Source organism: Trachurus trachurus, assembly GCF_905171665.1.
Source record: "Trachurus trachurus genome assembly, chromosome: 23".
In the NCBI taxonomy this organism is placed as follows: domain Eukaryota; kingdom Metazoa; phylum Chordata; class Actinopteri; order Carangiformes; family Carangidae; genus Trachurus; species Trachurus trachurus.
Window position 1 is genome coordinate 18,144,573 of NC_139912.1, and position 17,238 is coordinate 18,161,810.

Here is a 17,238-nt window from a genome sequence, read left to right on the forward strand (position 1 = left end):
ATATAAATATGATAAAAGTTCAAATATAGGTCTTACCTAGAGGTAACATATAATGGGATAGGATATTGAGAACAGGGGATGCTTACTTAAAAAACAAGTAGCCTAACAGAAACAGAAACATGTAAAAAGTAAAAAAAAAAAAAAAAAAAAACAACTTGTAAACATGTCAAAAATGTAAATGTCTCATCAGGTTATTTAAAAAGCAACAAGAAGTCACTTGATATGAGATAAGAGTGCTGATGCAAGAAGTCTGTTTCTCTCTGCTTTCGTTCAAAGCAAGCACTAACAATGGCTAATATGTCAGTTTGCCAACCTGTGACTGCCCTGCAATGTCTTTTGTTCAGTAGGAGTTTGAAGTCAGGTTTATTACTAATGTGCATGGTCTCATCTAAATGCAAAGGCTAAATAAAGAGAAGCATCAAACCGCTGCACAGCAGCATTAAGTGCAGTCATTAGCAGCAGGAGCAGCTCAGGTTAGCCACCTGACATTTATTCTAATAGTATCAGCTAATGTTAGCGCCTGTTTCTTGGCTGAGACCAGTGAGGAAACGGCAGCAGAGTGAAACAGACTTACCTGCAGCTGCGGAGACAATGAAGGTGTGGATCCTCTTTGCTGAGTCAGCACCATTTGTTTTGAGTCATGTATAGGCACTGACCCAGTCTACCTCCTGATGGGTCTAGTTTAATTTCAGATTTCAGGTATAGGGGTTGAGGAATGGTGAGGCCAGAGACATACAACCTGGACATGGTACTGCTTTGTTTCCTATAAACATTTGACATCTGTCCATCCTCTCAGACCAGGGCGGATGAATGTCAAATGAGTCTTTACCATGTCCTGTTGACTTTTCTGTCAAAGATTAAAAAACTGAATAGTTAATAGGCTTAATAAATTCTCAACTACAGTCCCCCACCAGACCTGCTGGTCTGGGCCGGGTTCGGGCTGAGAACAGGATACAAATGACGGTCCTCGGGCTTCCTTTCTCTCTCTCTCTTTTAAAAAAATAAAACACATCATCTCGCTGGTCACATTGTGTGAAATGCACTGAATCGGAGCTGAGCTGACGCCGTTTTTATTTTTCTTTACTTGGCCGGATTTGGGCGGCTTCTCTGCTCCACTTTGTGCTGTCTCTACTGTTGTGGAGCATGCGCACATACATTGTCCAGTTTCAGTCCGGTTAAGGCATATAACGGAGGGTCCGGGTGCAGTCCGAAACACAACGCAGAGGGCCAGATTAACATCGGCTACACATGCTGAAGAAAATAGATTTCCAATCGCATTAACTGGGTGTCTTAATCAGAGTTGGAGAACTCTGATATTAGTCGGACTAACACGTTTACAGGCACTTCAGTTGTCCAGTTATAGTCGGATTAAGGCCATAATTCTTTTTTTCTAGTGTCATGTAAACGTACTGAGTGTCAGAAGATTAGAACAAAAGCCCTGAGAATAGATCTGCTCCACTGTGACTCTGAAGTGACTTTACTGTCTGACTTCTCTGTCCTGCTGCAACACTACACCTCACCATTTACCACCATCCGATGATTACTGCTACCAAGGAGGTTTACATTTCCCCACAGTCTGTCTATTTGTCATCAACACTGAACCAAATCGCACTTAACTTTGTGGAGGGATGGGACAACCCCATTACCTCTGACTGATGCATGTTGTTTTAGCTCTGTGCTCACAATCACTAGTTGTGAGGAGATGACTTCGACACTTGACTGGTCCTCACCATCAAGTTACTTTTGTTTCTATTTCACATTAAAACTGTATGTTGTTGAGTTGTTTTCTTTAATAATGTTTTTCCATCTATCCATTAATTCTCAAACCAGGGAAATCTGTAAAAAAAAAGAAGTTCTGCTTCTAACCCTCTGGTGTGTTTGTTATAGAGAGTAGGAGACCTCTTGTGCACAAAACCATAGCTTCAGGGTTAAGCTGAGGTGAGAGCGAAGGTTTCAGCACGTCATCATCGATGAGTGTAAGTGAAGACGTCTAAGATCGTCAGGCTCTTTGGATAAAAGCATCCCTCACCCTATATTAAACTGTGTGTTACATGTCTCTGTGCGCTTATGTGTGTTTACACTGTAAAACATTTCCTGTCTGAAATCCATGAATATTTCAACATGTTTCAGGTTCAGAGTCACGGCTTTAATGGGAGCACCCTGTTTTACCTGTTGTGAAACATCTTCGTGCGTCTCAGCTCTGTCAAATCAGAGACATAATTCTTCTTCATTTTTAGTGTTTGATGTTGGTTTTGGCTCTTGTCTAAAGTCTTCATACAGAAGCAGGTGAGCACTGAAGCCCTGGGTATCAAACGTTCAATCTTTTACCAACAGATACATGTCTGGACTCTGACAGTAAATAGCATCACATGCTGGATGATTGATGATCTCTCATCACCTCCATTTACCTTACAGCTATTTACTTTTACTTTTGTTTGGCCATGAGAAGGATTTCTACGATTCGTACCCTTGCAACGTCTTAGAATAAATCAAGGTTTTACATTCTACCACAACCTATCAAGTATCATTAAGGCATTGTTTTAAGATGTGAGGGGTTGCCTTCCAAACACAAATCACAGGAAATGCAGTACCTGAGAGGACACACTAAGTCAGAGCAGATGTGTAAATGTTGGATGTGGAATTGGAAACCCTCAACATTAAATTAACATGTTCTCCAGCTCAGCTCTGGCGTCATCCTTCAAAAAGTGAAATATCTCTTTTCCAGATCTGACTTAACTCTCGTTGGAATATCTTTTCTCATTTAAAACACAAAGCCGTACTCCATCCAAAGCAGCACTTAAACTTCTCACAGAATAGGAAACAATTGGCCTGGCTTCACTCACCATCCCATCATACATCATAACTCCACTCACAGCAGGGTGAAGAGCATGCGGAACTACTGAGAAAGGGTTTAGCTTCAAAACCAGCCTAGATACGAGCATCTAGACTGCAACAAAAGTGAAGAGTCCAAAAACAATCACTGTGATCGCTCTGTTTTTACCTTTCGTCTTTGAAAATGTTACGTTCCTGACCTGTACCTCTAAAAGAACATATTGTCCTGGTACACAGATGTACACATTGGAAGGGCACAGAAATATAGAGGCAGGGTCGAAGCGACTTTCCATTTTGTACCTTGCTGAGGTCATCTAATTTCGTACCAACATTCATAGTCCCCAGAGGACGAATCCTAATGACTACAATGAGTTTTTATTTAGGGCAACTCCGGCCCTTTGTACTGTCCATTTGTTCCACTGTTCCATTTTTTGTATATCCAAGCACCACTTGAGTCTGTCACAGCTGATGTAAACCAAACTTTCACCTCTGAAGCTTAAAAAAATGATGTAAACACCCTGCAGTTCCTCTAATGACAACAAAAGGGCCAATGCTCATAAGACTCCCAGTCTCGGTGTCCCATTAAAACTCCAAGCTCTGCATCATTTAGGGTGTGGCCCCTTTAATTGGCAGATGGGAGAGCTCAGAATTGCCGCAAACCAGCATGCACTCCAACATCCAAGCCCCACCCCTTTGGCAATGTATGGTTCATTGGGAGTTAAGGGGACGGAGTCAGACACTGCCAAGATGGTGATGGTGGAGAAAGCTCACGCTGCTGGTTAAGTAACAGAGGCTAGATCCATCTTTATTTACAGTTTATGGTGTCAACTGAAGCACTGAGTTTGTGTTACCCTGTCACACAGTTGTTGTTACCATGGTCACAGTTTGTTTTACCTGATTAAGGGTGCGGAAATCTTGTTAGGCAGAAGTTATATCTCAATTTATTTGTCCGAATCAAATCCCTATAAATACTCAAGGCTGCATCTGACCAAACTTTCCCCATTTTTGTTTTTATATTTGATTACATTTTGGTAATCCGACACTATTCCAGTCCTGCAGAATGATGGGCTAAGCACGTCCTGTTTGCAGCGTAGCCATGGATGCACAGATATGTTTGTGATGATTCTCAGTAAAGTATAAGGACTCCCTTGTTTCTGTAATTTCTACACATCAGCTGAACTGTGCGCTGAGAGCTCATTAGCAAGGGCCACCACATTAACAGAACTGCGCTTATATTGCCCTCACAGAGACACCAGTGTGGCTGTCAACTTGTAATCTCCTTTAATGATCCGGCAACATTCAAACATAAATTCAGTGCAGTGTGAGGAATGTGAAACTAACTCCTTCGTCTGGCGCGTCGATAGGTGGGTGTACATGGACACTCTTTCCTCTTTCTGATTGGATTCATTCCAAACGAGTCTTTCAGGTTAACTGTTTACATGTGATATGATCTAATCCAATCGGGTGTTCACATGTGCCACTGCATTTATTCAGGACGGACGTTTTACAGCTGACAACAAGGTCTATGGTCTAATTAGCACAGTCGTTGTCATTGTATTGACTAGGGCTGCCCCCAAAATAGTCAACCAGGCACTGGTCAACCAATAAATCATTAGCCGACCAAAATTTCATTGGTTGATTGGTCGCAGGAAAAAAAAAAAAAAAATTTGGAGCCGCGTCTTGTCAAAATTAAGTCGACTTTTTCTGATGTTGTTCCAGACGTTTCTGTTTTGGAGACTCCCTTGAAAGCACGTATCACTGCTGGATCAATTAGTCGACTAATTGCCATAAAATGACGACTATTGGTCGACCACGAAAATTGGTCGGGGGCAGCCCTAGTATTGACACTTTCATTCAAGCATTTGCAAGCGCAGAAACGTCACTACGCATTTACATCGACACGGAGCATAAGCAGAAAGAACGTAAATCAACATTCTGTTTCACAGTTTACATTATATAATTTCACTTTTGATTGGTTTGGGAAAAGGAGTATTCTACCCCTGTGAAAAGAAATTCCATTCAGTTTGGACCTGTTTATTCTGATTGAGCTGTGTATATGGAGCAATTTCATTCGGTTTGGACATCTAATCTGATTCTAATTGGAATATCCGGCTCCATGTAAACCCTGCCTTTGTCTCAGTCAGGTTTGACATTTCACTACATTTCATGCAAGAAGAAGGGATGAGTAGACAGGTGTGACAGGTGTGACGTGTCCTAAATGAGGGGGAGAGTGAAAAATCAAAGCTGTCAGCTTTTGCAGCATTTGGAATATCATCAAACAGTATTTGATGCAAAGTGGAAGTAATTCACTCCAATTATCTTCCTTTTGAAGTAAGCTCTGGCACAAAAGAAGTCATAACAGTCGTTTTGTCTTTTGCTGTGGTTATTATGTGTAAACAAGCGCACCACTCCTTCCTCACGCACCGTGGCAAGAGGTTGCGTTGTGCTCTGCTGCTTCCCTTCACACCGGGCAGCTGCTGCTGTAATGCTGCACGGAAAGATGTCACACTGAAGACAACAAGTTCTTAAAATAGGCTCTGTGCATGTGTAGTGATCTGCCCTGCACTTGTGCTCAAAACCATTAAAGCGCAGTAGAAAGATAAAAGGTTTAGAGTTGATAGGACACTTTAAAAGTATTGATTCCATTGATGGAGCTAATGCTCTGGGTGAGGGTAGTCTACAGCTTCACCGGCCGGTCGGGCCTCTGCAGCAACATTAAAGAGATAAAGGAGAGACTGAGCATTCACTATGAAAGAAGTTTATCACCATGTCATAGCTATCATGCACAGATATTGGATATTAGACCGGTATGTTCAGGTCAGGTCTAGCAGCTTGTTGTGCAAGGATCAGTTTGTTGTGTTCTTTAAAATGTGAATATGACAAATGTACTTTTGTTGCCAAGTCAACACACAAGCAACACACTTGTTAGGTAGAGGTAGTATAAAAGTGCCCATAGGGAAATGTACTCTACCTGTATTCAGAAATGCAGCTTTAAAACAAGCCACTGGGACTTCTGTAACTTTGTGATGTCACAACAAAGTAATGATCACTCTAATGATTTGAATACTTCCCATCTGGATCTACCACTCAATCTTTGCAGCATTTTTGTTTTCCTAAATTCTGTTGTATTTTTTAATCGATCTCTCAGAAAGCAGTCAGAGGGGACCTTTCTTCTGATTGGTTCGCTGACCTGCCTGAGAGAGGAGGTGTAAAACTACACTGAGATGGTTTTTCACTTCTTAAAACCACAGGTGGATACACACACCTTAAATCTGAGTGTAAAGGCCCATACAGACAGGAGGGGGGTGAGGAGTCATACATTTACTGTGCACCTCGGGGCATTGAAGGAAAATGACACCACGTGAGTCATAAATCGTTCTCATTCTCTGAGTTATAACTTAGTCACATTCTAACACAGGCATGGAACTAATTGACACCATTCAGTGTGACTTGCACCTCCTGAGGACATCCTCATCCTATCATTATCTCAATTTCTATTGCAACTAAACATCCACCAATACACTGAACAGTTACACTACCTGAGAAATATCAGATTTTTAACTTTTCCTGATATATTCATTTTCTTTACTGCTTCTCCATGTAGGGTCAATCCCAGCTGAAACAGGGCGAGGGCGGGCCACACCCTGGACAGGTCACCAGTCTATCAGAAGGCAATAAGGGCAATAGAGTCGCCAATCAACCTGTACTGTGTCAGGAGGCCGGTATACCTGAAGAAAACCCATGCAGACACAGGGATAACATGCAAACTCCACCCACAAAGGCCCCAGGCCCAGGAATTACCACTGCACCGCCGTGCCTCCCTAAGTTTTCTTCAATATCACATTAACCAACCAACAGGGGTCTGTGCATTCATGGGTACATTGGAAAAAGAGACTGCTAATAGAAGACTGCTTCTAATGGAACCATATCCAGGTCAATAAAAGAAAACAACACTCAGAGCTTAATAGAACAGACCAATATCACATTTAATGAGGTTTTATGGAGCCACATAGAAGGTCCTGACCCAACTGCAATAGCTAACCTGACTAAGATGAGATGTGCACCTGCATGTCATCTAGTTTGGAGTCAGTTCAATATCAACATGTAAATCTACTCCTACTACAAGTAGAAGACGATTTCTGATACACACCAAAAAAAGACTCAAATCAACACCTTGTTTGTGTGATTTGGAGGAGGGGTTTTGACAAGTTGTGTAAAAGGACTGTGACAGATTAGTTTCTAAGCCAATGTCAAGCTTTCACAGTGTGTAAATGTGTGAAATCATGGCTGATTAAAAAGTAAAACAATAAAAAAAGAAGAAAGAAGAAAAAAAGTGCTTTGAAAAGTTTGTTGAAACATGCATGAACTATTTTCTCTCTCATTTCTGTCTTTAACGATTCCTCGCTCTCCGACACACAACTTCTGGTTTCAGATTTTGGCTTGGGGGTGAAGATTAAAAGTTGAGATTAGTCTCATGTTGGGGTCGGAGGTAAAACCAAACGAGGGGACAAGTAGGGATTGAGTTTGTGTGGTTGAGACACCAGGCGGCAGGTTTCACCCTCGGGCCTTCTGAACATCTGTCGGCTCGGATATCAAAGCTGCCCACTAACCTGACACATCAGCCCACAAAGATGTCACCTATAGGCATCACATTCTATAGAGACGGAGAATGAAAACGGCCTCTCCCGAGGATTTGAGCTGTGGTTATACAACAGTCAGTTTGAGATGGATTGTCTGGGACACACTGGAGCTGTGTCCTTTCATTCCACTCTGGTATTAAAGCATCAAAAGAGACATGATGCTCTGCTTTACTTCTACTGTATCTGTCCACTGTATCTGCACACCTGGTCAGTGGCCTTAAACAAGAAGCAGGTTTTTTTTTTTTTAAAGAGTAAAATCAAGCGGAAAAGGCAAAAAAAAACAAATGTCATGTCTGAGCAACTCATACAAGAGCTTTTATTGAGAAGAATGCAATTTAACAAGAAGCTGCTCAGCTGGTTTTAAACCTCTGCTGAGACTCGTTGGACTGAATCTGACGTGACTTTGGCAGAGTGAGAAGCAAAGAGGAAACAATAATCATCTTAATGGCAATAGGTCCAAGATTTTGATCTGATCTAATCACCCTTAATCCAGGTATTACGGCAGCGCAGGTGATTCAATGACCCAGTATATATCATGATGCACTGAAGGCTCAGCTCCACACACGGGCCCCGTCTGCAGCCATTTTTGGCCAGAGTCAGACACTGCCAAGATAGATGATGTCAGAACCCTTCTTCAGAGACCGTCCTGTCTGTCTTCATTTACCGTCTATGGCTTCAACTAGTGTTGTAGTACTGGACAACGGTCTTGGTCTCAGGACCGGTCATTTTTCAAGGTTGTGGTCTTGTCTTGGAATCGACTACATTTTTACTCGGTCTTGTCTTGGTCTCGGTCGAGCTGGACTCTAGTCACCTTTTCCCCCCCTTTACTTTTATTATAGCAGTGTATTTTCTTTCCTTTTCTTTCTTTTGTATTGTTGTTTTTCTCACTTAAAGTACTCATTCTAACGCGGAATGCTGGTCAATGGCTAATGGAACGAAGATGACTGATATTTACAAAGATCTAGTCAACAGGGGGGAAAAAAGAAAAGACTTCAAGCAAATATAATAATATACAGTACATCTCCTTGGTGTTTGTTGAGTTTGTGTTTGTATGTCAAATATAAAATCAGTTCAACAAAAAAAAAGACCACAGCTGCTGTGACATCTTTTTTTTTACTGCAAATGTTTCTCTGTCATTTGCTCACTTTGGTTTATGTGATGTAATTCAATAAGTTTAAGAAAATTCAAATAGTTGTACTAAAGTATTGTCACCAGTGGGAGGAGACTTCAGCAGCTTCTGTGCTGTGTTCCTCTGTTCAATCCAAACTTTATTTACATTAAATATGGTTTAGATTTTAGATCAAATTATCTTTTTCTTTTTAGCTGAGGAGGAATAATGTAAATATCAAGCCACATGATTATTATGAGGACTGGTACTGAATACAGTAACGGTCTTGAAAGTGGTCTCGCATTGGTTTGATCTCCGTCTTGAAACCCTCTCTTATACCCCTTTCCCACTGGCCAAAAAACCCGTTTAAACCCGCTAACAATCGGCTTTTGGTGGCAGTGGGAAAGGCGCACCGAGCCGCGTTGACCCGCGTCGACGCGGGTCAAACGACTCGGCAAGCGACGCGGGTTAAAATCGCCTTTAATCGGCTCGGCTCTGCTTGGCTTGCAGTGGGAACGCCAGACCCGCGTCAACCCGCTAATTTACGTGATGACACTGAACGTTACGTGACGCTACGTCATCGCGCCGGTCGCGTCTCATATCACGTAGGCTACCAAAACAAAGCTCTGCTCCACTCTGCTCTCATCCGAGACTGGGGTCAAAAGATCAAACAACACTGACCAAAAACGATAGAAAAAAAGAAAAGAAAAGAAGCGACAGTCTGTTTAACTGACGTGTTGTGCCGCGGACGTCCGTCATCCGGCCGCAGCAGACTCTCTGTCCTCCGCGGTCCTGGTGCTCCAGGTCAGCCAGCCAGAGAGTCTGCCTCGGCGGACGGACACTCCGCGGCGGGCGGCTGTGGCACGACTGTGTGTCTCTTGCACCTCGGATGAGAGCGGGGCGACTGGTTTATGCTCTGTCTGATCCCTCAGCGGGGGGGGGGCAGACTCGGCTCATTTTGGTCAATGGGAAAGGGGCCAAATGCCGATTGCTAGCGGGTCGACCCGCGTTTAAAAAACCCGCGTCGACCCGCTAATTTTAGTGGGAAAACGGCTTAAGTCTTGGTCTTGGTCCTGACTCTAGCTTCAACACAGTCCACCTACGTCACATTTAAACAAGAGATTCACCACAGAGTCACATCCTCTAAACTGAATTATGATGATGAATTTTTCAGTTTTCACGTTTGGGTTGAGACATGTCTTGTACTTCAGGAGCCGATGAATCATTTAAAACTCAGTTGACTTTTCAGAAGCAAAGGCTCAAAAATGGCACAATGAAAAGTTGACACAGATAAAACACAACTCGAGTTTCCAACAGACGACTAAATCCACTGAGTGTGTGTGTGTGTGTGTGTGTGTGTGTGTGTGTGTGTGTGTGTGTGTGTGTGTGTGTGTGTGTGCGGGAATGTGACCCGGTGGGCTTGATCAGTGAGCAGCTGTGTTATCAGGAGGTCACAGAGTCTACCTTTTAATGTGGAAACAGAGGGCGCTCAGAGGAAACGGGGATGTACATTAAGATTCAGACAGTGGATGTGAGGGAGATAAAGAAAATCGTTGCGACGGAGAGGCAGATTACTGGGTCAGAGTGGACAAAGAGAGGAGAACTGGGCCGTCATATGACTGAGCTGCTGGGAAGGTCGGGCCTCACCTTGAGACCACATGATCTCTATCTGCCTCTCTGGGAAAGACAACAGAGCAGACAAAGAGGGAGAGTTTAGCTGAGGAGTTTTTAGATTTAGCATCGTTTACATCACGGAAAGAGTCGGGGTCAAATGTGAAAGGGATGAAACTCCTAAACGAATGTCCTGACACGTCTATGAGCGTCTGCTCTGCACGCCTCTGCTCAGAAACAGAGAAAGGGCTGCCTGTGCCTCCTCCACATCCTCACAGTATGTTTTTCTCTAACTAGCCATAAGAATGTGCAGCGTATAAACATTTGGCTGAATGTGTAAACCATCTCGGAGCAGGCAGAGCTCTGGATCCGCAGCCATATAGAATGAAGAACAAGGCCGGCGTCGAAAACACAAGGCTTGATTCAAACACAGGCTCTCGGCCCTCCTCGTCACCTCACAACAGATCTGCAAAGCTTATTGAGTCTTTTTATCCTGCGAGCTCACGTTCAACAGCTCGGTTTGCAACAGAAGCCTCAGCACGGTTCAGATGCTTGACCCCAGCAGGACGACAGACACTGCAATCATCACAGGTCTATTAGAGACGCACTTGAGACACTTGACTTTAATGACAAAATGCTAACCGACCTGAAAGTAACATGAAGTGGTTTTAAAAGCTGCAGAGTGATGGCAGGGACTCCTACTACAACAAGTTAGTGTTGGTGCTTCTGTAGGTGAGCAGGCTACAGATGCAAAGAATTTAAAATCTGCAATGTGGAAAGAACTTAATCCAGTGGATCCGTGACTTTTCAGAACTATATATTGTATACAACAGTGGTTCTCAAAGTGGGGTCCGGGGACCCCCAAGGGTCGCTGTGAGGGTTAAAGGGGGTCACCAACTTTTTGTCAAAATTTAACCACTTTTTTTTTTTCAATAAATATGACTTTTTTTTTTCCAAATGAATTGAATGAATTAATGAATTCCAAAAGTTCATGCCATTGGCAGTAATTTGAACATACATTGACTAAAAAAAGTAACAATATTCAGTCTTATTTCTGGTGTTTGTTTCAAAATGGGGTCCGTGGTCTAATTTGTGTCAGTTTAGGGGTCCTTGATCTAAAAAGGTTTGAGAACCACAGTGGTCTACAATAAAAGTTTGACCTGGTGACATTTAAGTGCAGGATTTAGAATGTAAATCAAATGCAGATGCAACAAATATTGGACTCTATTAACAAATCACCTGCAATGAATTACACATCTCCTGTCTGACTTCCTGCTAACTCTGGGACTTGTTGGCTTGTTGTTTGGTTCCAGCTGACCTGTGTGTACTGGTTCTGTGGTGTGGATGGACCCTGACAGGTTCAAGTCCCCATTGAGATCAATGCAACTAGTAATGGAATCAACAGTGTCAGTGTGTAGCACAATGGATTAACTTGGGAATATGCACCGTTTAAGCATAATAAACTTGAATCATTAGTGTATTCGTCAGTCTTAATATTCTGCACTGAACCTGCTGGGAAAATCAGTAGGCACTTTCATGAGGTAACATTCTACATTTGTGTATTTATCAGAAGCCTAAACCAAAATCTAGTCAATATGTTCAGTACTTAATAGCTTGAGACCTCATCTGCTCTTGTTATATGAGGGTCTTAGGTCTGAGTCTCCAGCACACAGCCACTTCTCTAACAGCAGTGAGATCTCCCTGACCGCCTCAGGGTCTGTGATGGGGTCAAAGCAAATCCACTACTTTTGTGAAATTTGAATTGTACAACGTGTGGAAAATTGGAAACGTCTGCTGTGAACGGAATCGCATGGAAAAACACAGAGGAGAGGAGATTTGAAGGAACATGTGTGGAGTTGGTGAGAGGACAGCAGAGCTTTCAGTCCCGTCCCTGTGGGGGTGTCAAGAGCTAAGATGAACACCGTACACGTGATAACACCAGTGATCCAGATGCACTGACACATCATCACTGACCAACAACACAAGTTCAATCACGTCGACCACATGTTGTTTTCTGCCATTGTTTGTCCCTCAGTCATAACAATAACAAAAGCTGTGAAGCAGAGTTGTTGTCCACATCAGGGGTTCCAAAAGTAGGGGTCACGAGATGCGAGGAGCAAATAAACAATAAAATAAAAACACCTCATTTTAGCCATAATTGTAAAAAAAGATGAAAAGTTGTTTTTAAATGTTAAATAAAACCATGCAAATACATTTTCCTCCTCAAATTTAGACAGATTTGATGATGATCTCCGAGTGGCCATCTCCAAAATGAACCCCAGACTGAACTTGCTGCGTGTCCACCCATGTCATTAGGTGAGATTAATGCGGAAAGACTGTAATGTCCACAGTGTTTTCATGTTTACTGTGGGTATGACTTTGACTGAGAGATTCTTCTGCTAACATTGCAATGAAAGAAATGTGTCTTATAGTAATTCAATTTGCACATGTCAGCAACAATGTTCACTCAGAAGTTACATGGATATTGCTTTGACTGAGGTTTCTGCCTTTATCTATATATTTGATCTATCTTACTATCTGTAAAATCATATCCTTGTTGTGAGGCTGTTCTGTTGTTTTGTTTTGTCGTTATGTTTGGATATCCCTATTGGATTTTTTTTTACTTTTCATGATCAGTCAGTACCAGACACACTGGGTGATTACGTCTTAAAAACATTAAAACATACTGGTAGCACTTGAAAAATCAGTGTTTGGCCCACACTGTACAATAATGCAGGGCGTCTTACAAAAAAAAAAAAAAAAAGTATGAAAAGTTAATCTTAAAATCTTGACTTAAACTGTACTAAAATCAATGCTTAGCTTAGCAAACACACTGACACACGAGAGGATAAAGTGTCATTGACAGTCACTATTTCTCTGGTTTAAGAATTGATGGAAACATTTGGGTTAATGCCAGAACACAATTAAACAACACATAGAACACAGGCCTGGTTGTTTTTGTTTTCAGCCATTTGAATGTGGTTACTCGCAACCCCCACTTCACATTTACATCTACTGTACGAGCTTCAAAACACAACCACGACTATCTTCTTCAGTGAAATATGCAACAGCAGAAACTGTCGTGGTTTAAAACCACAGGGAATTAAAAAAAAAACACATGTCATCTGACATAAGTCTGCACCTCTTGACCTTTCTCCTCAATCTTACTTTCCTGACTGGTCTGCTCAGTTTGTTTTAGGATTTAAACCAGCAACCTCAGATCTAAACTGCTTCCAAACCTTGATGCTGTTTATTTGCCAGCAGAAACCTGGGGCTGAACAAACAGAACAGGTAGAGGAAGAGGAGGAGTGGAGCTGATGGAGGAGGGGAGGGTGAAGGCCCCAAAATGGTTGGAATGCAGAACAGAGAGGGGATAGCTGTCAGTTAGTGAAACCACCTGGGAGCGGAGTCTGCTCCTCTTCATGCTCATCTCTGTTCTCCCTGTGAGTCCAGCCTATAATCTGTTGACACTCCTCGCTCCTTCCTTTGTCCTTTCTCCTGCAGTAAAAACTCTAAATGAGCCTTGTTAAACTGAGTCGATGCAGCTGCTCTGCACTCAGAGCTCGGCATGCACGCAACAGCCCACAGCTGGAGCGGCGAGCCTCTCTCAGGTTGTCCAGAGAGCCCATAAAACGCGGGGTTAACGGAATGGAACTCGACCCTTCCGTCCCTCTAGCCTCCTTCGCCCGCGTCCTAGTTTCCTACTTGTCCTGCTGTGTGCCGGAGAGGCTCTGCGTCAAATCCGCAGCTGCAACAGCTGTTTCAGCGGCCTCGGCGCGCACCACGCACGCACATTAAGCGGACTCCCACAGCAGCAGGAAAGCATCCACCGAAGGCTCAAGACGCCCACTGATGTGCGCCATTACGCAAAGCTGCCCGGACCACAAGCCGTGTCACACGGACCCGGCTGCACTTCCACGTTATTTCACCAGGCTGGACATGTGCATGTTGTTGGACTGATGTTCTCTACTTACAGGAAAACAAGGGACAGAATGGATCAACATAAACGCAGAGACATAAATTAACTCCAACTCGAAGTAAAAACAAACAAACAAAAGAAAAACACGACCAAAGAAACTTAAAACTCTTCATTCCATTCACACAATCTTGTCCTCTCATTTAATTCACTATGATTTGTATTTTCCATAAGTTTCCCAACAGGAGCTCTGGAGCTCCAGCTCCTGCGCACCAGCTCCAGTCTGCATGCACATAAACAAACAAGAACACGGGGCAAAGAATGCACGGGCGGGAGAAGGAGACACTGATATCGCCTTTTGCGTTGGGAGTCAAGTGTAACAGATCCTCTTTCATCCACCTCTCGCCGCGAGCCGGGGCACATTTAGCTGGCTCAACTACATCTGAGGGGTTTCCCGTGCGCACCGAGCCAGTTCCGCTCCCTCCAACAGGGAGCGCACGCCCTTGGACGGAGCAGGGCTTCCCGCGAGCGCAACAGAAAACAGCAGGAGTCTCTTAATGTTTGTGTGCATGAGCGGGCCGTGGAAAGACCCAGCCCTTTTGTCTACCTGTGTACAGACACACACACACACACGCACACACACGGAGGCGGGCAGGAGAAGCGAGTTTCTCCGCGCTGGTTTGCCCGAGGCAGCGCGCGGCGCGTCGCTTCTCTCACCGTGGCTGCGGTTAACTTGCCAAAGCTCGAGCTTACAGGAAGAAGTAAGTCCCTGAGCACATCACGCACCTCTACGCGAAAATCAAACATGTAGCCTAATCTGCTGCGCATAGAAAAAGCCACAACACAGACCCGGACTGTGGTGCCAAATCCAGTTTCCACAACTTTGTTTTCTCTCCCCCAAACTCTTCCTGCAAACGGTGACTCCAGCGCGTTCGTGCACAACTTTGTGAGTTTTTGTCATCTTGAACATATGTAACACTTTCTCTGTGTCACTGCCTCCAAGAGCCGAGTTTGTCAGCGAGGGGGGAAAAAGATTAATGAAGCAGCAAGTAAAGAGAAATGAAGTCGTTCCTACCGTAATAAAGGTAACCATAGCATCGGCGGGTTAGTATCCAACAGAGTCGACATGAAGGTGATTAATTTTTAGACAGAATGGCGAAAACTTCCCACTTTCTGAGGGCTGCCGCCTGCCTGTGCGCCACACTGGTTCTGTGTGGAGAGGATCAGAGTGTGCGTAATGCTCTCTCTCTCTCTCTCTCTCTCTCTCTCTCTCTCTCTCTCTCTCTCTCTCTCTCTCTCTCTCTCTCTCTCTCCCTTCCTCCCTCCCTCTCCCTCTCCCTCTCTGGACAACATAATCTACGCGGCTCTTTCTGTTACAGGACAGATGGCTCTTGGCGCATGTTACTGCAAAGACCTGCATGCATGCTGCCACTGGCTGTCAGCGGAGCAAGCCTGCTGACATGAATTAGGACACCGAATTAGGAGCGCGTGTGTGCGTGTGCGTGCGGAACTAATGCAACCTTTACCTCTTTATCGTCTTTTTGTAGACTGAACATTTAAGTCAAACTGGGCCTGTTAGAATAAAACCCTCAGGTGTCAGGATATTTTCTCAGTTTCCACACTGTCTCTTAACTGTTAACCAAGTGTGTTATAGCACCGTTTTCACAACAATCTCAGCTCTTTCTATAATATAACTTTCTGAAATGTGCAAAGAGATAATTTGGCCCAAATCCTGAAAAATTGAAGCCTACTTCTGTGGAATTCTTTAAATCTTTCATGAAAACACACCTTGATGGATGTTCTTGAATTATTTTGCTGCTTGAAATGATCGAAGCCTCAGGTGTAGTGTAACCTGAGAAGTCATTTATAGTCTGTCACTCTATTTGAGACCAATTTTGCAGGAATCTGAAACATAAAGCAGAGAGTTTACACATGAATTAATTTAAACCATCACCGACTTATATTCAAGATATTAAGAGAAACATTTAACAAGGTTTAACTCAGAGGGTTTTACATTTTAATCATTTACATAAAAATAAATAAATTTAATTGGAAATTTGAACATTGACTCAAAGTCATTTATTTCTAAACTGATTAAAACACCTCAATGAGCTCTCTGTCGTGTGCATAAGGATATCATTGGAGTAAAAAGAAAACTGTATTACATACAGACACACTAAAACTCATTGTGACATTCCTGAAAAGAAACATTGATGATGTGAGATGTTCAAGGACTTAAGTCCAGATGTGTTTTATAACTTGTGAAAATGTTCTATTTTGATTAGTAATCTGTGTGTGAGGTGTGTTCACCACAAAAATGTTCAATTACCTCATTAAAGACTCTTGAAATTCATTCGCCCTGCACTGAGTGATTCACTTGTTCAGTGTTTTGTGACTTTTGAAGTTGAAGATATTGAACCAGTGTGTCCCGGCCTGGGTCAAGACTTTTTGTGAAACACTTTGCTTTTGAAGTCTGTGCTACTTGCACAGACGTCTGTTTGTCTGTTTCCATGTGTGTTGTAAAGCTACAGTGAGTTGAGCCCTCTAGGCCACCATACCAGGGACTTCATGGACAAATGCTGATAAACCTGTAATATCTTTGACGGGGAGCTGACAAGTACAAAACCACACTCACAATGGGAGTCTTACCACAGAACACCACAGTTCACATACCATCTCCAACCAGTAGCTCCAACATAGCTGGTTTATTTAGTCATGATCTTGAGAACACAAGTCAATCTTGGTGGGATTCTCCACCTATGGAGACAGCTGTTGGTGAGAAAAAAATTGTCATATCTTTTCCTCTACACTGGTGAGTAACTTCTTTAGTGTAATCAATTTAACTAATGGCAACCTGTACTGACAAACATTTCAAGTCACATCAATTTATGTCCATAAAGTATTTATTGTTGTCAATTTATGTCAATATTTTTTTATTAAAGATAGTCATATCTATCCTCACATACACACTCAGCAGCGCTGACGTGTGTGAACATAAGGAGCGTGACTATTGCATTACTTTGCCTTTTACTACCAAGCTACTATGTTGTAAGTGAAAACCCAGCTGGCTAAACCTTATTCTCTGATCCTGCCTTTGTCATGCTGCTTTAGTTTACAAGTAAATATCATAA

The 17,238-nt window shown here is 43.0% G+C and overlaps 1 protein-coding gene across 1 annotated transcript in view; it reads right to left on the minus strand.

The window, feature by feature from the left end:
• ntf3 (neurotrophin 3) overlaps positions 1-15,319 on the minus strand; it is a 44,316-nt gene extending 28,997 nt beyond the window's left edge. The window contains exon 1 of the mRNA XM_083999658.1: positions 15,183-15,319. Coding sequence (XP_083855784.1) covers positions 15,183-15,200 — 18 coding nt within the window. The 5' untranslated portion in view covers positions 15,201-15,319. The remainder of the gene's footprint in view (positions 1-15,182) is intronic.
• Positions 15,320-17,238: the final 1,919 nt, after the last annotated feature.